At 35.2% G+C, this 23,541-nt stretch overlaps 1 protein-coding gene across 1 annotated transcript; it reads right to left on the reverse strand.

The window, feature by feature from the left end:
- Positions 1 to 787: 787 nt before the first annotated feature.
- On the reverse strand, positions 788 to 23,075 carry LOC134259546 (transient receptor potential cation channel subfamily M member-like 2). Its single transcript, XM_062742132.1, has 31 exons — positions 23,003 to 23,075; positions 22,654 to 22,872; positions 21,463 to 21,612; positions 20,611 to 20,841; positions 19,877 to 20,041; positions 16,573 to 16,782; positions 16,037 to 16,206; positions 15,883 to 15,932; positions 14,958 to 15,063; positions 14,631 to 14,811; positions 13,182 to 13,333; positions 9,877 to 10,087; positions 9,587 to 9,705; positions 9,132 to 9,184; positions 8,657 to 8,787; positions 8,334 to 8,428; positions 7,509 to 7,646; positions 7,256 to 7,279; positions 6,465 to 6,567; positions 5,771 to 5,934; positions 5,449 to 5,555; positions 5,132 to 5,357; positions 4,953 to 5,027; positions 4,473 to 4,556; positions 3,692 to 3,820; positions 3,315 to 3,602; positions 3,004 to 3,178; positions 2,038 to 2,197; positions 1,573 to 1,766; positions 1,145 to 1,304; positions 788 to 1,056 (listed from the first exon to the last, which is right to left on the reverse strand). The coding sequence occupies exons 1-31, from the start codon at positions 23,073 to 23,075 to the stop codon at positions 975 to 977; spliced, it is 4,425 nt and encodes a 1,474-aa protein (XP_062598116.1). The 3' UTR covers positions 788 to 974.
- Positions 23,076 to 23,541: the final 466 nt, after the last annotated feature.

Below are 23,541 nucleotides of genomic sequence, written 5' to 3' on the forward strand. Positions count from 1 at the left end.
AATTGCAGCATCAGAAACATTAACTTGTACAATGAAACACATTAGATGCATCTTCCATGCATGTCTAATCAATATAGGACATAGAAGTACTTAAAAAGAAAACTGCTCCAAAAAACACCTTAACCTGGGAAAATGTACGGTCAGGGTATTCAGCATCCAAACTTTGTTGAGGTGAGCTAAAAATGTATATACTAAAAGAAGAAAAAAGTTACCATGGACCCCCCTTGAAAACGTTTGGTAAACGCGAATATGTGTGAAATGGGTATGAAAAGAGAAAGATTTGAGGCAATAGAAGTCACTAAACGCGAATATGTGTGAAATGGGTATGAAAAGAGAAAGATTTGTGGCAAAAGAATCATTCCCCCCCCCCCCCCCCCCACGAAATAGGTTTTTGACGTTTGGGCGAGTTTAGGTTTTTTTTTATGCTTGTCAAGAAATTTCTTGGATTGGATTTTTTTTTCCATGCATGTCTGGAAAAAAATATAGGCGCCTGCATACAAAGTACTCAGATTTCAAAAGAAACATTTGAATGAAATTCAAATAAAATCACATGACTCAAAGATGGTAGATCACCTTTGACGTTTGAGGTTAGTGTGCGAGATACGAGCCACCCGAGGATCTCCGAGTAATCATAAACCAAAGTGTTGATACATGTACTTTTTTAATTGATGCGAACTCGATAAATTCGATAATACGAGAAAGGGCTTCAAATGATTTGTATATGTTCATAACTTTGATATAAAATTAAGACAAATACGGTATCTCATTTTTAGGAGACAGTGTCAAGTATATAAAAAATATTCATGCTAATGAGAAAATAAGTTATGATGTAAAATCGTCTAAATAGACTCTGTCACTGAGTCATTGTTTGATGACTAGAAAAGGACATGTGCATCGTCGATGTTCGTTTTTATAACTGTTAATAAAAACATATTGTATCCGTAACCAAGACATTGTGTTACTAGTTTCTCGCTTTACTTCTTTCTAGTAAGTTGTTTGATTATTGTTCCTGTCAATTCTTCCATATCTACAGGATCCCCGGGGTTACTTTGCAGCCTACAAACAGAACGCACACTGTACATTGTACATGTCTGATTAATTTATTTTAAAAGAGAGAGAGAAGGAGTGAGAGACATTAATATACCTTGCTAGTTTCTTTTCCACCTGGATGGCCACTACCTTTGCAATTGTTTCCTCAGTGAGTGCTGATTCTTTAGCATCTTCACTTCTTTTCTTCATGTACAGATAAACCATCTCTCTCTCTAGGCTAAAGTACAGGTCCATCAGTTTAAGGCTAGTCATCACTATTTTTTTTGTAATAAAATAAAGGTTCTTAATAAAGAATTATTCAGAATGTAAATAGTACTGGTGAAAAATTTATATCACACAACAGGTTTTAAACATGCATTAAATATTTACCATAGAATGCCAGAAAATTAATTAACTTCATCATAATAAAGCCTGTTATTAAGGTTGATTGGAAGATATTTTACAAACTCTTTAAAACTAAATGATATTTTGTAATTTAAAACCGAAGGCGAAATATTTCAGTAATAGTTCTTACGAACTTACGCTCTTTATCATGATCCCTAACGGTATTGCACTGCTTGCATTTTTTATATATCCCCTTAAAAACATAGAAAATAAACACAGGAACACCGAGTGGCATTGGTATGATTGGATACCGTCGGAACTCTCGCACCAAAGCGTATCTTTCGTAATTCCACTTATTGTCCCTTTTTTCCTGAATTCTTTGATAAGTATCGCTGAAAGATCAAAAGAACAAACTATGTTATCGTCTTCTTATTAGGTCGACTCGGACATGTTAATAGTTATCCCATCTGTCATGATCATTTCTCCATAGTAAATCTCGCAAAATATCAAACACAATATTTTCTTTATGAACATGCTCCCATGTTATATAGCATTGTTCATTAATTATCAAAAAAGCATGGCTGGTTTTTAATTTTTCAGAGATTTTACAAAAGTTTCATATCTGGAACTGCAATGCATGTCCATGGATATATGCGCACTTACGTAAACATAGCTATAAGAATATTAAGTAGCATAACATTGGCGAATATCAAGTAGATCCCCATCATAATCAGACCAATGATTCTTCGGTGTTTTACGGCACATCTTGGTAGAGTCCCTGCATTGTACACCGTTGCGTTAAAGGAACAGTCAGGTTCTTCCGCTGTAAATATAAATAGCATTAAAATAAGTCATATAAATGCGGTATTTTTCGTATTCAAATTGGGAAACTAAAAAAAAAAAATTAAAGAAAGGCAATCAAAGATTACCTCGAAAAAATGTTACTAAGAAATAAGGCAATAAGTGTGCATCCCTAGAACAATAGACATGCAAGATTCGTAGATAGTTTTACTAAGAAATAGACCTGCTTTAAAAACCTGTTCACCAATCGACAAAAAATGTTGGTCAAAAGCAAGTCTTAAAGTATCCTTTCTCAGATACATTATCCATGCAAGTTTCCTTTGAATTATAGAGCTACTCAAAAAATTACTGTGGTCACATATCTGAAAAATATAGGTCAGATTCAGCATCCGAAGCAAGTCTTATAGTGTCCATCACACGATAAATCATAATCTGACTAGAAAAAGCTAAAATTCACTCATCTGGAATAAAAAGGGACATATCCAGCTTCCGAGGCAAGTTGGTGAATGTCCATCCATATACGCATCATCCATGTAAGTTTGATCCAGGAAGAGCTTTCAGAAGCTTGGAAATGAACCTTCTCTAAAAACTTCAACTCAGTCACATATTGTGAAAATGTAGGACAGATCCAGCATCCTAAGCAAATCTGGTAGTGTCCGTCCCTAGATGCAACATCCATGCAAGTTTGGTCCAGGTTTGTTACTTGGGAATGGATACGTCAACACAGGGGGTATAACATCACCGCATCATCAGGTGATCTAAAAATCTAACCTTACATTCGTTTTTTTTATTTACATGTGAATTAGTGAGTTGTGTCAAATAACATACCTTCAATATCTTCTAGAAGCAATTCTCCGTAGAGATTCCAGTATCCGAGACGCATAACATTAAAAACGAGATCAAAACTTAGTTCTGACCGTGGATACATAATGGAGTATGCTGCCACGGCATATGATATGACAAATAACATCAGTATAATAACAAAGTAGAGCAGGTCCTTGGCCTACAATAATAAAATGGAATAGTTGAGGATAGGATTCAATCTTTTAGATGCTCTTTTAGCATTTATGGATAATTCTCACATACTTCAATTTCGCAGAAAATTTGGTAAACTTATTTGTATCAACATATATTATTACCATGGAAGCAATCATCCAAACTTTAGGTCCTAACTCCTCAAGTGCAGAGAATGTCTTCAAAATGCGCATGAAAAATGCTATAAGACTAATTGCAAGGAAAACACGTCCCACTTCCATAGTCTCATAGTATCCAAGCACATCCAAAATTGCACCAATGGTGAAGAAGCAAAGAATTGTCAAATCGAAGTAGTTCCACTTGTCTTGAAAGTAGATTTGTACCAAATACGGTCGCTCTGAGATGTATTTTTCACCCAGTTGTTTCTTGAAGTCCGCCAGCCCATACACAAGCTGAATACATAAAAACAGAGTAAATATTCATTGTGAGGAAATGTTCAGGGTAGTACAGCCATGTTATTCATATATGGAAGAGAACAAACCTCTCGAACTTCATCCAGCATCAAACTGAAGACCCAGCAGTACATCAGAATTTCGACCCATGTTACAGTATCCCCAAAACCAGTCAGAAGAGAATAGCTAAAGAACGCCAGGAATATCATGTAGGATGCCTGAAAGAGAATGCTTTATTGCTTATAGTGTACATGCATGAAATATATGATGATAACGAACGGTATTCAAGCTGAAAATCCATTAATTGGCATTAAACAATACAAAATTGGACCATAGAAAACACGGACTCCTAAACATCAGAGGTGGGATAATATACCGTGGAGGAGTATGCATCCCCCGCCGACCGGTCACACCCGCCATGTGCTTATTGTTATGATTAGGAAATAACGGTAAAATTTATCGACAATTCAGTGGTATATAATGGCCTAACAATAGGTATAAAAACATTAGTCAGCATTTGACTCAATGATAATTTTAATTGCTAATAAAGTCATTGTATCGACCATATAGCTAACGAAAAATGATAACTTTAAACGAGACTGCTGTTGTACTTGTTTGTTAATAACTTTCCTCGTTTTAAAAATTGCTCATAAATAGACCATGCTTTTGCGTATCAAATTAAATAAGAGATATAAACACCGTTTGCAAATAATAAAGCTTGGCTGTTATATCACCAGTACAATTTCACGTAACGTCTTTTTCTTGTAAAATACTAGTATCCAAATAAGAAACAAATGTGTCAGAGTCTGTGATATCTTTATTTTCCGTTTACTGATATACATATAATATCATAGTTTCTACGAGACTTACCATTGTGTGAGAAAATCGCATAATCGGGGCAGTATAAAAATTATAAATACGTTTCCATACTCTGGTCATACAATTGGCATCATCCTATGTAGGAGAAAGAATAAATGTGCATTTTATAATCGATATTAGTGAAAAATTATCGCAGGGATGCAAAACTAGTTTGATATATTACCATTAAATGCATATACTGTAGACGTACTTTTTTCCACGGGGTCATAATTCCACGGAATCTCAATTTCTGTTTAATCCGCGGGTAGAAAATTACGCGGATTTATTCACTATATGCCATACATTTATATTAAGTACGCTAGGACATATTTCCGCGGAAAATTTGTGTCCGCCTACACAGCGTAAATTAATACCACGCGGAAAAAAGTACTTCTACAGTATATATTTCAATTTGTTTCAAGCATCAAGCAGGATATATTAATTTTATATGCACAAATTCAGATTTCTCATAATGAATAATTCATCACCAACCTTTTTCACAGAGTTTGACTTTGCAAATTTGAGTACAAAAGGAAACAGACCAAGAAAGAACACCGATATAGTCAACTGAAATAAAGTATGGTATAACATCAAAATTTAATTTGTCCCCTACGTTAAAAACAATGTACAGAACATTTCCTTCAAGCATTAATTGAAATTTTGTTGATCACCTGTAAAGCACTGTTGTCCGGTGAGATTTGTTTATACCAGACTCTGTTAATAGGAATTTTACAGGCTTCATGTGACATAAAGGAATGGACTTTCATTTTGTAAGCTATTTCTAAACAGGTCAAGTTTCGCCATCGGGGGCGTTTTCTGGTCAACATGCGCTCTGTTTCATCTGGATTATCTTTATAGAACTGAGTAAGGACTCCGCAGGCCAACGATTGGAACTCCCTACGAAGTAATGCAGTTATGTTCATACACAGGAAAACATGGAAAACAAAAAAAAAGCAGACGACCAACCCCCAAAAATAAAACAACATACAGTTCTGATTCAAGGAGTCTGTCTGCCAACAGCTTATTTGCAGACTGACATTTCTTCCTCATGGCTCTATAGATTCCACATGCTATCAATGCCGAGGGTAAGGGCTCCTATTTTAACACAAAAAAAATTTTCAGATGTAAATGTTTTTTTAACATTTCTATCATAAAAAAATGAATTTATAGACACACTGTATAATTACATAATTTTTTCATTCGACTTCTAATCACTTTATGCAAATAATATTTAAATTTCAATTTTCCTTCAACCTCTTAGCACTTCATGCAAATGATAAATAAATTTCTCTTATAAAGATCCCATATACCTTGCAGTGTTGCCAGAAAAATTTGGCTAGGTCTTGGAGATTCATCATCAGTATGGACCACACAAGGAGATAGAAGTAAGGATCAGACTGACTATCCGAAGATTCCATATGTTTCAACGTATCAATAAGTCCTTCATTGGTGAAGGTCATAGCTCTTACAGGATCTGTAAAATTTAAAATATACACAAATGATTCTTCTAAAGGAAAAACATTAATAAACTTTCTTTTATCATGTATTTGAGATGTGTGTGCTGAGGAAGAAGTTTGGAAATGTAACTTCCTGTCCAAGGAACTCAACAGTTCAATGAAAATACATTTCACTTATAAAGGTAATCTGTCTAAATATTTTCTTCTGTATAAGACCCATAAAGGTCAATGTATATTTGCACAATTTTACTTTGTGTCCAGTTTATCTTTAAGAAAGAATCAATGCTATGGCTTTCTGCATAAGTCACAAGACTTTACAATTCATTTGTGTGGTATATATTATTTATGTTTACGTGTTATTATAATTTCCTAGTATCTCGGTTGGCATACACCACGCAGTCTTAAGTTTCGAATTAGTTAAACATCAAAGGTTATTTGATAATGTTAAAATGAAGGTTTCAATATTTAAAATTGATGACGATTAATTGATAATATATTTTTTTTTATTTTAATATAAACACATATAACGTTCAATATTGATACTTGCCTTTTCTATTGCCAAGATCATAACTCATAAAAACATCTATCTGCAGGATTCGGACCACGAACCTCATGACATTCTCCACTGTGGGTTCCACATCCCAACCCAACTTTATAATAGAAATATCATATAAAGAATGACAAACGATTAGAACAATCTAATTCAGATAAGCTGTGTACCCCGCTGAAGAAAAAAGAGCGGAAATACCGAGGTGAGAGGGTCGGTGGGACACTTTAAAAGGGTCAGGTAGGGTCATTATGAGGGATTTATGAAATAAAATTTCATTGCAAAAGATTCGTTTTACATACAAGCAAAATGTATGAATTAATTACCTTGACTTTTGTCCTTCTGATCTTAAAATAAAAACGGGTCTTTCTTAGGTCAACGAAATTTGAGGTATAAAATAAATATTGCATTGCAAGAGCGAAAAGCCTTCTCTAGATATCGACGGAGACGAAATGTGAAAAACATACAGAATTTATGAATTTATGACTTTGGCACGTTGAGTTTTGACCTAAAAATCAAAAAGGGGCCTTCCTTAGACCACAGAAATTTGTTGTAAAAGCTAAAAGGTTTCTCAGTATATCGCGCGGAAACAAAAATGATAAAGACAGAGAGAAAGACAGCCAGATGGACGGACGGATAGACCTATATTAACTTTAAGGTAAAGCAGAACATAGCAATATTAACTTTACCTTATAAAATCATAGTAATAGGTGTTTCAAAAAAAAAAAACTTAATGAAACTTTTTACAGGACAAGTTCTCATTTAACTGCAGAAAACTCTATTTTCATTACCTGTCTCTTGAGTTCCTCTGGAATCTTAAACAAAATAAAAAATAATAATAATTCAATATTAAAGGGTTAGGTTCTCGGGAAAATATGTATTCGATCAAATGATCCAGAAAAAAACTCTTGCTTTATGTTTGCACTATTCAGGACGATCAACTTATGTATTGAACATGATACATTTCTTATTTTGTTGAATAATGCCTTTGAGATTGAAAAAATAAAAATACAGTAAAAATAAGAAAACATGCATTTAACTCACATCGTCCTCCTGAAACAGTTTGTGGTAATTCTCTCTCGTAAATTTGTTGATATCAACACACTCTTTGATTAAAAGTCTTACAAAATCCTTCTTTCCATCTTTCATTGCACGAATCATAAGCTGGTTTTTGAAAGCATCCTAAAATTCAACAGAATTGAACAGCGAATTGATTAGTATTTTTCTACTTTGGCTTGATATCAGTGAAACTTGGTACACAAGTACAACTTTGTAGTAATCATGTTGATGATTACACCGTTAACAAAAAAGAACAGTGCAAAACAAGTATCTTGTAATATTTGTGAAATTGTGAAAGAAGGATCTTAATTCAAATCAGACTTAAAACTGTACTTGAAGGCACATTAGAGTGGAATTCCAGTATTTTTTCTAATTTCAATTATCCTAACAACGCTATTCATTGTCCGCGTGGTGCAGTGATTGAGGCATAAATTTGCTTTGGGTTTGCGGAGTAGGGAGCTGATTCTTGCGTCACATGTTCGAATCCCACTGCAGGACTGAAGACTAATACATCGGATGAGACGTTTTAACCGAAGTTTGTGCCCAAAGTGCACTGTATAGGTCTCAATTTGCAGCCCTTCACCGGAAAGTGGGGACCACTCAATGGGAATGAAAAATTCTCCAAAGGGCATTCAACAGACAAAACAAAACAAACAGCAAGATTCGTAATAATACAAAAAGGATAAATAGAATGATACATCTTTGTGCTGTTTAATTGTTTACCGAGTTTGTTTCTTTAACTGAAATCCATTCAGTGGGAGGGGAGCGACCAAATTTACAGTTTGTATAAATGATTCAAAGTTTTATTACCGTTAAATTAGGTTTGTTTTTGGCAAAAACGTGTTCCTTTGCTTTTTCACTACTGTTAAACGCCATCGTCAATCGCAGTTTCTTCTCATTTGATTCTAAAACAGATTTTGATTTGAGAGGGAAATAGTTTGCTTGTTTGTAAAAATCATCAAAGTGGACTGGTTTTGTTAATATTTTTTTATTTTTCTTTCAACATACACTTGTGTTGAGTTTTTAATGCAATAATAGGTTACTAAATGAACAAGCTGTATAATATTAGAGTAATTTTAACAACATTTTTTTCTGCTAAACCACTGAGCTAATCTTTAAAATGTTTTACTTACCCATAACATCTCGAAGGAGTACTTCTATAAGCACCATATCAAATTCACAGGTTTCATCATTTAGATCCACGAATATCAGGCATTTGTTGTTTTGATGATTTACTATCTCCATCAGCTTGCTGTCCTGCGTTCTGCGTGGTAAAATAAGAGCATACACTATTGAATACTACTGAATACAGTAAAGCGGGTTATTTAACCCGCTAAAATCCTAATCGCTAAAATCTTAGTGTTCATCTGCAAAGAGCTGAATTCCCATTTCCGCTAAAATAAATTACGCCAGAATTATTGGCATAAATTTGAGCAGGCAAAACGCCAAATTTTACACGGCCAAGAAAACCCGCTATATGGTAATTAGACTTCGTCTAGCCTCAATATTCGTAGAATTCGTGGGTAACCCTTAATCATCCTCTTTAAATTAAAAACAAGTCCTTTAAATGGAATTAAAATTCGTAATATTTTATACGATTCGTCTTACCTGATTTGATGTTCTGTGATAGATGCAAGGATATCGGCAAGTCCTCCAGTTCCCTGAAAGAAAACATAAAATACAATCCTTTAAAAGAATGACCGATTACATGTGCAAGAAAAAATTAGACTATGTAAATTCCCAAAGAAAAACACCAGTTAGATATTGCTTTTTTTTCAAAACATTTTACACATTAAGTAGTTATTATGAATGATTTGTCAACTGCTTTTCCGTTATTTCCCGATCATGACAAGGGGCACACGTCGGGTGTGACCAGTCCGCAGGGAATGCTCACTCCTCCATGGCAACCGTTCCTACCTCTGATGTTTTGGAGGCTCATGTTTGTTCTACTCCGACTTTGTATAGTGTAATGGATTTAAAGCTTGAATTCTGTTCGTTATCTCCATGAAAACTTTTAACACACCCTTCTCATTTAAAAACAATGATGTAACTTGAAAACTAACCTTTAAGACTATGACATGTCTGCCGACATCTAAAGATCTTCTAATCATGCTGACAGATTGATATTGGTCCCCTTCCACAACCAAGAGAACGGAAGGAACCTCTACCGAATCGTCCTCCTCTGAAATAGACAAGCAACGAATCTTAATAATAAATATTGCAAACATCTCTGACTTCGGTCAAGGCTCGCATTTTCATTCAAAGGAATTTGATTTATTATTTTCTCTCCTCTTTGCTCTTGCAATATTAAGTCCAAAAAGAAAAAGAAAAGAAGAGAGCGAGAAAGAAAGACCTGATTTGTTTATTTCAAATCTTCCACGTCGAATGTACTCCTCTAGATTTGCTCTGAGTCTGGCAGTGGAGACCATATAGCTGGATCCATTAACATTCTCCACACTTTTCTCGGGCAACAGAAAATGAGTGCAGAACGGGTTAAGATGGTAGTCTCCCGGAGCTGTCGCTGCCTCACGTGTATTGTACTGTGCTGGCCACCTACCAAAACCCTGCCAATTTAATCAAGTTAATAATTACGATGGTTGTTCGACATGGAATGTGTATTGTACCACGGCGCGATGACAATTTGCACGATTTCGTGGGTGATGATACTAATGAATACAAATAGTTATATTCTATTTGATGATTTTTCAATGGTAACACAAGACCTAGGCTCCTCATCGCTTTAAACTTATAGTTATCTGTGTAGAGCCAGGCTTCGGCCATTTTTATTTTTAAAAAATGGTCGTGAAACGGTCCGAGAATATCGAAAACATAAAACTTGGTCATTTAGTAATACAGATTTTTGTTGAATGGGGGGAGTGTACGGTCTGATAAGGTATATTATAAGACAGTTTGTAGGTATATTATAAGACAGTTCAAAAGTGTAGGTAATATTGCCAAAGCTATTGGTATATCGCTATCACAGGTGCATTTCAATGTGAAGCGTATTTTTTAAAATAAGACACATCTCTGCCATATTTATATCGCATTTTTTGACAGATTATCAAACATAGGTAATAAAAGGTTACAGAGCTCACTTCAACGAATGTCTTTAAGTAAGGCAAAGTCACACAATTAACCAAAATTCTAAAAGTGTACGTCGTCCAAAAGTGCAAAATTTGTGCAATTTTGATTTGATAAGGCTTACAGTTACTTTGGAATAGACCGATCCAAAAACTTCAAAATAGTCGCCCATCAAGAAAATGTAATTCAAATCCAGCATCTGAAGCAAGTGTGAGAGTTTTCATCCCTTGATGCATTTGTGCAAGTTTGGTTAATATAGGCCTTATAGTTTCTTGGTCATAGACATGCACCCAAACTTTTACCTGGTCCATTATCTGAAAAATGTATGTCGAATTCAGCCTCCGAAGCAAGTCTTTTGGTGTGCATCCTATTATCCATGCACGTTTGGCCAACAAGAGGCTCAAAGTTACTAAGAAATGGAAACTGCACCAAAACTTAAACCTGTTTACTCATCCGTAAAGGCCCTGTCACACCAATCTGAGTCCACAGGGAGTCATTACGTCGTTGTTAAATTTTTAAAATCGCCGTGGAATCGCAGGGAAATTGCACAAATTTCTGTAAAATTTTCACAATGTGAAGATGTCACGGTGTCCCTACGGCGACCGGCGCGTTTCTACGGCGTTCTCACGGCAATCTATTGCGTCCCCACGGAGATTTCTTCCCGATTGACTGCGCTTCCGAGGAGTTCTCACGGCGTGTTAGGAGTTTTACGGCGTTCTCATTGCGCTAGATGCGTTCACAGTACGTTTCCAATGCGTTCTTCACCCATGGATATATATTCATCAAGAGTGTAAAACATTTTTGCTTAAAGATTCAAGTAACACTTCTATTAATGCCAAGAAATATAATTCTTAATTAAAAATGATCTACATTACTTTATTAGTACTAAATTATTAATAATTTTATAATTAAAGTCCTCCTATTTTCAATTTCAACGTGTTGTTATAATTTCTTTGACTTTGACTTCTTTGAACACACTAAAAAATGTTGCTACAAATATTAAGTTTTTCCATCGCAGTTTCACTGAAACAACAAAAGATGTTCTGGTGTAATTTTCTCTTCCCAATTTACTGTAGAAGTACTTTTTTCCTCGTGGTTTTAATTTACGCTATGTATGCAGTCACAATTATTCCGCGGAAATTTGTCCAAGCGTACTTAACATAAATGTAAGGCATATATTGTCAGACTGACAGTCTTAAGATATCCGCGTAATTTTCTAATTGCGGATTAAACAGAAATTGAAATTCCGCGGAATTATGACCACGTGGAAAAAAGTACGTCTACTGTCCTTTAATGCTCCTAGTGCAACAAATACGTTATAATTATTGCTGATCAAATATGTGGCCATCGCTCTTGTTTTGTGAGCTGGTTGACAACGCTCTAACAACGCCGTAAAAGCGCATTGTGGTCGCCAACGAACGCTGTAGAAACGCCAAGGGATCGCAGCAATCGCAGTGACAACTCCGTGTTGTCGTTGTGTCTTATCGCAGTCAAAAAAATAGCAAGACGATTAATCTCATTACAGGCGCCGTAAAAGCGCGATAGACACAGTGACATCTCCAAGATGTCTCCGTGAGGTCTCCGTGGAAGAGCAGTCTACTATCACTGCGTTCATGCTGCGATCATGTACGTCTTCTCGGCATTCACATGGAGCTTCCACTGCATTGTTGGAGATCTCACCGCGCTGCTACGGTGATCATACTACGTTTCTACTGCGTTCTTATCAGACTGCGATCACATGGCGCGTACTTTGTGCGTGCCCAAAGTGATCACCGTCCCTTGGCGTTCTAGGAGACCCTACGCGACTCTACTGCATTAAATGGAGATCTCGCTGCGTTGCCATGGCGCTATAGGAAACTCTACTGCGCTCATCTTGCATTTTTATGGACGCCGTGCAATCGCCCTGAGGACGCAGTCCCGTTGTGACATGGGTTTGAAATGTAATTCAGATTCAGCATTCGAATCAATTCTGGTAGTATGCATCCTACGATGTGTCACCCATGCAAGTTTGGTCATTAAAGGGCTCATAGTAACTAGGAAATGAAACCGGCACCAAAAAATTTAATCTGGTTACTCATCCGAAAAATGTAGGTCAGATTCACCATTCGAAGCACACTTTGTTGTATGCATCCTTATATGTTTGGTTTGGTCAACATAGGGCTCATAGTTACTTGGAAATGAAATCAGCACCAGAAACATTAACCTGTTCACTCATTGGAAAAATGTAGGTCAGAGTCAGCATCCAAAGCAAATCTAGTAGTGTGCATCCTTAGATGCATCATCCATGCAAATTTGGTCAACATAGGACTTACAATTACTTGGAAATGAGACCTACACCAAAAACTGCACCAAAAATGTTTTTGTGGCTTCTTCCATTGTTACTTAAATATGAAGGTGAGTACATCAAGAGACAAATACCTAAACTGAGTAAAACTGTCATATGACAACATTAAATTTTTCATATAATTAATAACATATACCAATAAAAAGGACAGGCAGATGGACGAAGGTAGTCATTAAACATAACCATGATTATTACCTGACCTTTGATAAATACCGATAAAATTGATAACATACGTTTTTAACAAGTAACGTTCGGTTCATTTTCAGGAATTCCCATGATGCAATTCCTATCACAGTTGGACGCGTATTTACGTGTTCCTTTTCAACAACTTGTCCAATAACCTTTGAAATTTCGGAAGTGGCGCCATCTGTTGTAAACCACACTCCTGAAACAGAGATAATTTTTTCTGAAGGAAGGCCATTTTTAGCTCTACTGGTCAGAGACCAGAAGAGCTTATGCGATAGTAAAGCGTCCGTCGCCCGTCCGTCTGTCTGTCTGTCTATCTGTAAACAATTTTTCAAAATGCTACTCCTCCTACTGTTTTGGTCCGATTTCAATATAACTTGGCACACAGATAGACTACACCAAGATATATAATTCTGTGCATCGGTTTTTGATTTCAATAAACGATGTTGCCGTGGTTACTAAAAATAGAAATTTCTGTGAAATTCCTTCAAAATGCTACTTCTCCTACAGTTTTGGTCCGATTTCAATATAACTTGGCACACAAGTAGATTATACTAAGATACATAATTCTTTACATCGTTTTTTGATTTCGATGAACGGTGTTGCCATGGTTACTAAAAATAGAAATTTCTGTGAAATTCTTTCAAAATGCTACTCCTCCTACAGTTTTGGTCCAATTTCAATATAATATGGCACACAAGTAGATTACACTAAGATATATAATTCTGTGCATCAGCTTTTGATTTCGATGAACGGGTGTTGCCATGGTTACTAAAAATAGAAATTTCTGAGAAATTCTTTCAAAATGCTACTCCTCCTTCAGTTTTGGTCCAATTTCAATATAATTTGGCACACAAGTAGATTACACTAAGATATATAATTCTGTGCATCAGTTTTTGATTTCGATGAACGGGTGTTGCCGTTGTTACTAAAAATAGAAATTTCTGAGAAATTGTTTCAAAATGCTACTCCTCCTTCAGTTTTGGTCCTATTTCCATACAACTTGGCACACAGATAGACTACACGACGATACATAATTCTGAGCATCGGTTTTTGATTTCGATAAACGATGTTTCCGCGGTTACTAAAAATAGACATTTCTGTGAAATTCTTTCAAAATGCTACTCCTCCTACAGTTTTGGTCCGATTTCAATATAACTTGGCAACTTGGCACACAAGTAGACTACACTAAGGTACATAATTCTGTGCATCGGTTCTTATTTTGATGAGTGGCAAGGATCATTTTTCTATTTATTGCTTATTTAAAGTCTCAAGTCCCAACTGCTACTTTTCTCTTCCTTTGTTTTAATTATAAACCAGTAGAGCTACAGTCTCGACAGAGACTTCTGGTTTTCCACTGAAATTGGTTTTCTTCCTTAATATTGACGGTTTGAACAGAAGATTGCGATAAAATTCAGAGGTAGACTCCTGCATAGGACAGAATTAGTTTTTATATATTGATCTATAGCGGAATTAAAGAACTGAAAAATTCATACCTTTTTCTCTTACAATATTTTCTAATGCAGATGTGAAGAATCTAGTCTTTCTAGGGTCGTTCAAAATTTCTAATCCTTCGCCTGTTATAGAAATCAAAAGCCGGGGTCTCTTTAGACCCCATCGTTTCATTAGGAGTGAGGAAAGAACGTTCAATTGGGTTGTGGTGCTGAGGCGAACGTACTAGAAGCAACAAAGCATGTTTAATTACACAACAAGTCAGGGACAAATTAACAATGTAAAGCTTTTTTTATATAAAAAGACAAACCATTTTAATTCAATTGTCATGGTAGGATTTCAGTGAAATGATACTAATGCAAGATTTTTACTTGAGCAACATAATGTTCCAGTCCCCCTTCTGCAAAAACTTCAACGCTTCCATAGGCATCTGTCATAGTATGATCTCCATTTAAAGATGGAAGTTTAGTTTGCATACTGAAAGGTAGACAAGGAACCATTTAGTATAAGATAGCATCATTTGGAGTGTCTCTATTCATCTCAGTTACGTTCTTGCCCATCAGTATACAACCAAGACATTATCAAATCCTTTGAGATATAATTTTGGGTTTGTGATACACATTGGGGTCAAAAATATACTCGAGTTTGCGTTTATTCTGGTGGATTGCTGGGTTACTTTGATTTTCAAGATCTGACCTTGTGTCAAGTAGTATATAAGAACATATAGCAATTTAACATCAATATTCCAAGACTTGTTGCAGTGAATGGATAAATAATAATGGTGAAACTGATATGATTGAATGTTGGAAGTAAAAGAGTGTGGGAATGATGAATGATTCATTGTCTTCTATCCCATGTTGGAAGACATCGTGTAGTTCCTTTTATAAAATGTACATGAAAATGATATTATGTGATACATGTGAGTTTCTTCACATAATATGTAACACTTATGTCATCAGCAACGATCATTCTGCTCAAAAGCCAGAGAGTAAATGTTCAGATCTTTTCATTTTGACTTCTTTAATACGACTTTTAAATGAAGTGTAAAAGCATGAAACACATTAAGGTCATGGACAAGAGCATACCAAAGTTTGAAGCCATTCCAATTGACGATTCGAAGAAAATGGCTCAAAATCAATTTTGTGACAGAAAGGACAAACAAAAACATGACTATGCCATTTGGGAGTTATAATAAGATTTTAATATCGTTATATGAATCATATTTTAGAAAAAGCATCGTACCAAATCTTTTAGAACAGAAATGATTAATAACGTTGAAAAAAACTTAAAACTTACAATGATTTGCGTGGTATTGTAATTTTATTTCGAATCCAATTCTCCATACCCTGAAACATATAAATATATAAGTACATGTATGAGGCAAAAAAATCTTTTAAGAGCGACTCCATTTCCGTATATCTATATGGGAAAAGAACGCAAAGAAGAGTACCCTGTTAATTTCATCCACTCCGGCTGAATCCTCGAAGTAGTTTTCGAGGTTCTGGGGATACCTTTGATGTCCCACGATCCTAACTAGCCATTCTGGCCTGTTTGATATGGAGTTCTCGTCTTGCTCTACAGGTAGAATTCTTTTCCAAAGAGTAGCCGCGAGTTCAATTTCTACAGTTTGTTGATGAAATTCATTTATCAAAATATCAATACATGTATTTTAATGTCAAGAAATGTATTTCAAAGACCCCAGAATCCTTCTGTGTAATATCATATTCTTTATTCTAGTTCTTTTGATATTAGGTATATTTAACTTTTCAGTAAAACCATGGAATTCAGTTTTATAATAATTATAATTAACATTTGAGATAGATAATTAAAACGCATACTAGTATTCAGAAAGAACCTAAATCTGATTCTCCCTTTAAAGAAAGAAAGTCAGCCATGTGTGAAATCACCATGGAGATCCCATTGATTTTGATAGATATTTATAAAAATCATTACTTGGAGTGGTAAATCTGAAATAAGATAACTTACCTTTCCTGCGAGTAGCATCTTCAAAGTAGGATTTGGAGAAACATGCGACAAAGATTCTGCATTCAGCGATAAGGTCAAACGTTTGGTTCTTATCCCAGTCCGATGTAAAATAAACTGTGTAATGTTTGTACTTGGTATGCTTCAATTGTTCCCGACATCTTTCTGCCCAATGTCTGTCTGTCGAGCTTATTAGCACAATTTCTTTCTTTACTGAATGCAAAAGAGCAAACCTTGATATGGATGACTACTACATATAATAAACATAGGTAATCAGAGATTACAGAGCTTACCTCAACGAATGTTGTCTTTCAGTAAGGCAAAGTCACATAATTACCCAACAAAAATTGTACATCCAAAAATGCCAAATTTATGCAATTTTGATCTGATACTTTAAAATAGACCTATTTAAAAACTTCAAACTAGTTCTTCATCACGAAAATGTGATTAAAATCCAGCATCTGAAGCAAGTTTGAGAGTTGTCATCCCTTAATGCATCATTTGGGCAAGTTTGATTTATATAAGCCTTACAGTTTCTTGGTAATAGACCTGCACCCATAACTTTTACCTGGTCCATTATCTGGAAAATGTATGTCGAATTCAGCATCTGGAGCAAGTCCATTAGTGTGCATCCTAAGATGTATCATCCATGCAAGTTTGCACAACATAGGGCTTATAATTACTTAGAAATGAAACCTGCATAAAAATTTAACCTCTTCACTCATCCAGAAAAAAATGTAGGTCAGATTCAGCATCCGAAGCAACTCTGGTAGTATGCATCCTAAGATTTATCATCCATGAAAGTTTAGTCATTATAAGGCTCATTGTAACTTGGAAATGAAACCTGCACCAAAAACTTTTAGCATGTTCACTCATCCGGAAAATGAAGGTCAGATATAGCATCCGAACCAAGTTTGGTAGTATGCATCCAAAGATGTACCATCCATGCAAGTTTGAGCATTATAGGGCTCATAGTATCTTGGAAATGAAACCTCTACCAAAACTTTTACCTGTTCACTCAACCTGAAAATGAAGGTCAGATTCAGCATCCGAAGCAAGACTGGTAATGTGCAACCTTAGATGTATCATCCATGCAAGTTTGGTCAACATAGGGCTTATAGTTACTTGGAAATGAGACCTGCACCAAAAACATTAACCTGTTCACTCAACCGGAAAATGTAGGTCAGATTCAGCATCCGAAGCAAGCCTGGTAATGTATCATCTGTGCAAGTTTGGTCAACATAGGGCTTATAGTTCCTAGGAAATGAGATATACACCAAAAACTGCACCAAAAATGTTAACCTGCTCCAAAAACACAAACTTGGTCATTCCTTTGCTGAAATTGCAGCATCAGAAACTTTGACTGGTACAATGAAACACACTAGAAGTATCTTCCATGCATGTCTAATCAATATAGGACATAGAAGTACTTAAAAAGAAAACTGTTCCAAAAAAACTTAACCCGGGACGCCGACGCCGAGGGTATTAAATAAGCTCCCCCAACTTCGTTGAGGTGAGCTAAAAAGGAATTCCTATCATAATGATTGTACATGCAATGTAATGTTAAGTTTTTTTTTCCGTACATGTCTTCACCATTTCCGATCTTATTTTTTAAGGTCTGACGGCAAGTTTATCTAGTATCATTTCCTGTATGTCTTTTAAAGGGGCATGGACACAGTTTCAGCTAAAATTTCAAAATTTATTTTTCCATTTTTACAAATATTTAACTAGGGTCTTTCTAATGATCATCAAAAATTGCAACGCCAGTTATCCAGATACAAGACAGATTAAGAGCCCCAGACCTTTGTTATATAAACAAGGCTAGTGTCATGTTTTTGTTTACACAGGTTAATATACTAATATATGTTCGTTCAAAGTAGATAATTTCAAATAAAAGTTAATTTTAAATACGATGCGACAGTTACTATTGATTTGCTGAACTTCATTTTGTTATAAATATGATATTTTCTATATGTAAACAAAAAACAAGGCAGGAGCCTTGTTTACATTATGAAGAACCTTAAGTTCTGTATCTTGTTCGTTAATCAACAAATGATGTTCAAATTTTTGCTAATCAAAAATGATGCCTTTGTTCGGAATTGTAAATATTAAAATTGGTTTTAAAAAATCAGTTGAAACTGTGTCCAGGTCCCTTTAATTCACCAAAATTATTTCTAATTATTATCGTTTGATGATTTCTTCACTGGTTTCAAAACATTTACATGTACGAAAAATTGTGATGTCAACAATGCAAGTGAGGCTATGTAGTGCTATACAGGAAATACTGTCCTTTAGAATCTAGCACAAATGTCTGGTAATGTACTTAATTTTATAGTGAGGGAGCTCGTTAAAGTACCGTTATGCTTCAATAACAAATTTATCGGGGAAATTACGTAAAATTACATTTAAATGAGGAAAGTGTTGTAAGATCTTAAATTTTCAAAAAAACTATGTTATCTTATTTTCTTCTGTTCCTTAATTTTAGCTAAAGAGCAAAGGTATTCTGTGACAAAATTTTCAAATCAATGTCAATCAAAAGCAAGTACTTTTGATGCATATAGACTCAAAAAGAAACTAAATGCCCAGTTTTTGCAACTGAACCAGAGAAATCACTGTCGTGTACTGCTTTTTATATACCCAGTATAGAAAGCTATTTTTATCTTTTTAGATATGAGGCAATCCCTTTTTGTGTCGCCTGCGGAGCACAGAGGCACTAAGGGATCACTTAACCCGGCGCCTGTCTGTCCGTCTAGCTGTTTGTCTGTATAGCTGTTCGTCTGTCCCACCTTGTATCTCAAGAACTGTAAGAGGTATGGACTTGATATTTTGCAAATTTATTGCTTGGCACTATCGCGGCATTTGTAAATTGCTATGGTTACCGACCTCGTGATTCCTGACCTTGGCCTTTTGACCTTCTTTACTAAAAAGTTCAAATTGCTAATATACAGCATATTTTTGACATTTAAGGGGTACTTCTGTTCTATTTAACATGCGCACTGATTGTCATAAAATATTACAAGCCTTACTATTCACTTAACCTCGACCTAAGTCCATAAAAAGAGGGTAGCAAATGTTCCTTCGCCATGCGCTGGACACTTGGAAGTGAAAGTTGCGGGTCCTTCGAATGAGACCTAAAAAACCGAGGACCCGGGTCAAGGCAGTCGTTGGCACGGTAAAGATCCCTAACTACTCAATGGCCCTTAGTGCCGAGTAACGGTCAAACTTTGAAGCTCTTCATCGGTATATGGTGACGTTTCTATATAAATGAAAGATTCACGACAACAAAACAACATACAATCAATCTTACCTCTTTCTGAAATTTGAAAAGCGTGATTTAAAGTCCTTTCCATGATTATTTTGTCCTCCTCATGGGGTAAAATCCACGCCATGTCTTGTGAATTTAAATCGGACATGTTTACATTTAAATTATAGGCTATGAATCGTTTCCCCGTGTTTCGAATTAATGTTCGTTCTGGAAAACAAAACAAAATTTTAAAGTTGAGATCAAACTCCACAGTTAATTTTTTTAATATTCACTTTGGTTCATGTATGCAATTAAAGAAAACAACATGGGTCCGTTTCTTGGCCTCTATTTTTATGTTTTTTTTTTAATTTGTAATAAACTCAAGTATCTTTTAATATCAACCGCGGAGTATCAGTGTGTACAATCACAATGCTTTAACAAACAAAATAATTTTCAATGACCAATGAGAAAGTTTTTTTTTTACTAAAAAAAGCATCTGTCTGTAATGTAAAAAAGCAAAGAAAAATTTTAAAGATGTTTTCACTTTTGAAAAGGGAAAGGGGGGGGTATTACAAAAAATCTAGCGAATTTTTTTTTTTAATGTCTTTTTTTCGATTGAACGGCCCATTTTGGAGAAAAGAGTCTTCAAAAAAAAAACTAATTAAAAAGGTTCAAAGTTACAAAACAAAAACAGTGACAATAATGACATTGTGACAAAATAAAAAAAAAAAAACATGGTCTAAAGAAAAATTGCTAAAAAAAAATGTTTCCTTAAAAAAGTACAAAATACTATTTACCAAACTGGCAGAATTCATCATCCAAATAGTCACGTGACAATATCACGAGATGATTTGTTGCAATGTTGATTTCCTCGGTCACTCGTTGCAACACTTCCTTATTGATATCCGAGATTGAGTAGTAATTACTGATGGAACACTTGACACCACATTTCTGTAAAATCTCGCAAACTGTCTTGGCTTCTGTAGCATTTCTGGGATGGTTACTGATGTAAATGTACTTTTCATGCCCTGTGTAATATTCAATTTTTTATTTAGTTTGTTTATTTACCAGTGAGATACGGCACTCATTTTTATACCCCCCCCCTCGCTTGAAAATTGGGAGGGTATAGAGTGATCGGGATGACCGTCCGTCTATCTGTCTGTAGGCCCATCCGTCTGTTACACTTTTGGGTACCCATTTTTTTATCAGCAACTCCTATACTACTGAATGAAATTGATATGACTTTCACATAGTGCCATTGTGACCTCCTATTTTACTTTTTGATCCGACACATATTTTGGGTTCCCCATAGCAAAACATGGGCATTGCCATTATATTCATATAGGAGGCGGGGTATCATTTAGTGAACTTATTGCTCACAATACCTCTAGTCCTTTGGAATACTATTTGGCAACTTTAGTCTCTGCCAGGATAATTTTTGTTTTCTCTATCTTAAAAAGACCGAAGAAGCATTTTTACAACACTCCTTCTGAAGGGAAGGAAAGTGGATAGTTTTCCCACATATTGTATATTTTTGACACAGAATTTCACTCTGAAATACATTAATATTGACAAAATATCACTTTTATTAAATAAAGTAAGAATATCATGTTGAAAATGCGATAAAGGGATTATATATATACCAATACCTTTTTGGTTTCTTCGAAGAGTAAATACTGATGGGCGGTCTACGTCATCAAAGACCAGTAAGTTATTCTGGGTGTTCTGCCATTGTGCTATCAATGGGTCAAAGGTTATCAGAGCAAGTTCATTTTGCCGAGATGATGCTAGCTGATAGTCTGGAATGCAGGATACAGTTAACTCCATAAATTGTATAAATTCAAGTTTCTTTTGTAAGTCATTTTGCAAACAGGGCTGCTAGACACATATTTTCTGTACCTTGGCATCCTTGTAAGAATAAATAGAATACTTATAATTAATAAGTTCATCGTTTCATAAAATCTTTAAATATTCTGTCAATCTGTACATAAGGTTAGATCGTCTGCTCTATAGTCGCGAAGTAAGGAGTTGATCCTTAGGTCGCGGGTTTTAATCCCACTGTGGGACGTGGAGACTGATCTTTCGGATGAGGCTATTTAAGCCGAGGTCCCGTGTCGTAGTAGGTGCTGGCACGAAAACGATCCCTCAATGATGATTGACCCTAATTCTGAGAATAGTTGTCCACTGTCAAGTGGTGGCCTCTCCATATGAGTGAAAACTCTCCAGAGGAAGTTAAACAACACACAAATACATAAAATTAATGTATTACCCGGCAGAATGCTACTCCAACGGAGAAATAAAGAAGAAATTACATATAGAGGAACATAAATTATAATCAATGACTATAGTTACAATGAAAAAGGGCACACGGCGGTTATGACCTATCGATAGGGATGTTTATTCCTCCATGGTACCTGATCCCAACTGAGGCTAAGAGCTTAGTGTTTGCTCTGTGTTCGATTTTCAGTGCTTAAATGGATTTCTGAGCTTGATTGCTGTTCATTATCTCTCAGCAATTTTTTAGGGGGACCAGTGAAGTCCGTTGGGGATTTTCGATTGAATTTTTGGTGTGCATAAGTTCACTCCTTTAAAAGATCTACAAATGTATATACTCTCATATTTTCAAAAATAACGTTCTTGATGATAATCTCGTTTACAAATGTTATACAATGTCTACTCTACTAAAAGACCTATGTGTCTGTTTTAGTGTCCTCTAATGTGTTGGTAATATTTCTTTCTGATTACGCCTTGGACTTTGGTCATCCTCATGCACTAAATAGTTTAATCATTTTTTATCACTTTTAACTATATATGTTTAATAAATTAGTGTAAATGCTAACCTTGTTCTTGTTCCTGGCTTATTGCGTATTCTTTTGACAAACACATGAGAACGATCCCATTGCTAAAATTGTTATATTCATCGTCTTTCTCCGTCCTCTCATTTCTGCAAGTGACGTCAGCTTTGATGCTATGTAAGCTCTTCAGGAACCTTTTGATATTCCCCTCGTCACGGGAGTGGTAACACAGCAGTATCTTCCTCTTCTCTGCTTTCTTGCACACTAAAACACCAAAATTAGTTTAAGGAAAATGGCCTAAATATGTTGTATTCTAAAGAAAGAACACGGAGCAATAAATTAAGTAAAATTCATTGTTTTTAAATAAATCCTTGTAGAAACAAGTGTAGCTTACAAAGAAATGTCAACCATTTGAGGATAACATCTTGCATTTCCGTCGAGTGTCCTTTAGAATTGTGATGATCCATGATCAAATTTTTGCTTAAAAGCTATTCTTCATAGCATCTGAAAATCAATCAAGATATTACTGTATACTTTATATCTGAGTGTTCTAAACACCTACGTCAACGGCAACAACACATACTTTGAAACGTTTTAGTCTACGGGATGTTAAATTTACAGCATATTAGCAATAGATACCAAATAAATATTTAATTTTTGTACACATTTATTAAATGGTCTTTGGGGTACTAGTATTCACAAAAATGTGAAAATTAACATTAATTATTTCCATTTATATGTAGACTTGATATATCCCAGTGAACTTGAAATAAAAGACACCTTACTCTGCCAGATCTGTTTTAAATTTGGATATTTCACTGACTAAAGACGATAAGGGTCATCTAACATCTAAAAGGAAGGGGAAACGAGAAGATTAAAGGAAAACATCAAACTGGCAGTAAAAAGGTATTTCAGTTGTCTTATTTTCTTCTT

The sequence above is a fragment of the Saccostrea cucullata genome, unplaced genomic scaffold (assembly GCF_032062105.1).
Source record: "Saccostrea cucullata isolate Sc308-1 unplaced genomic scaffold, CSIRO_AGI_Scuc_v1 ctg707, whole genome shotgun sequence".
NCBI lineage: Eukaryota > Metazoa > Mollusca > Bivalvia > Ostreida > Ostreidae > Saccostrea > Saccostrea cuccullata.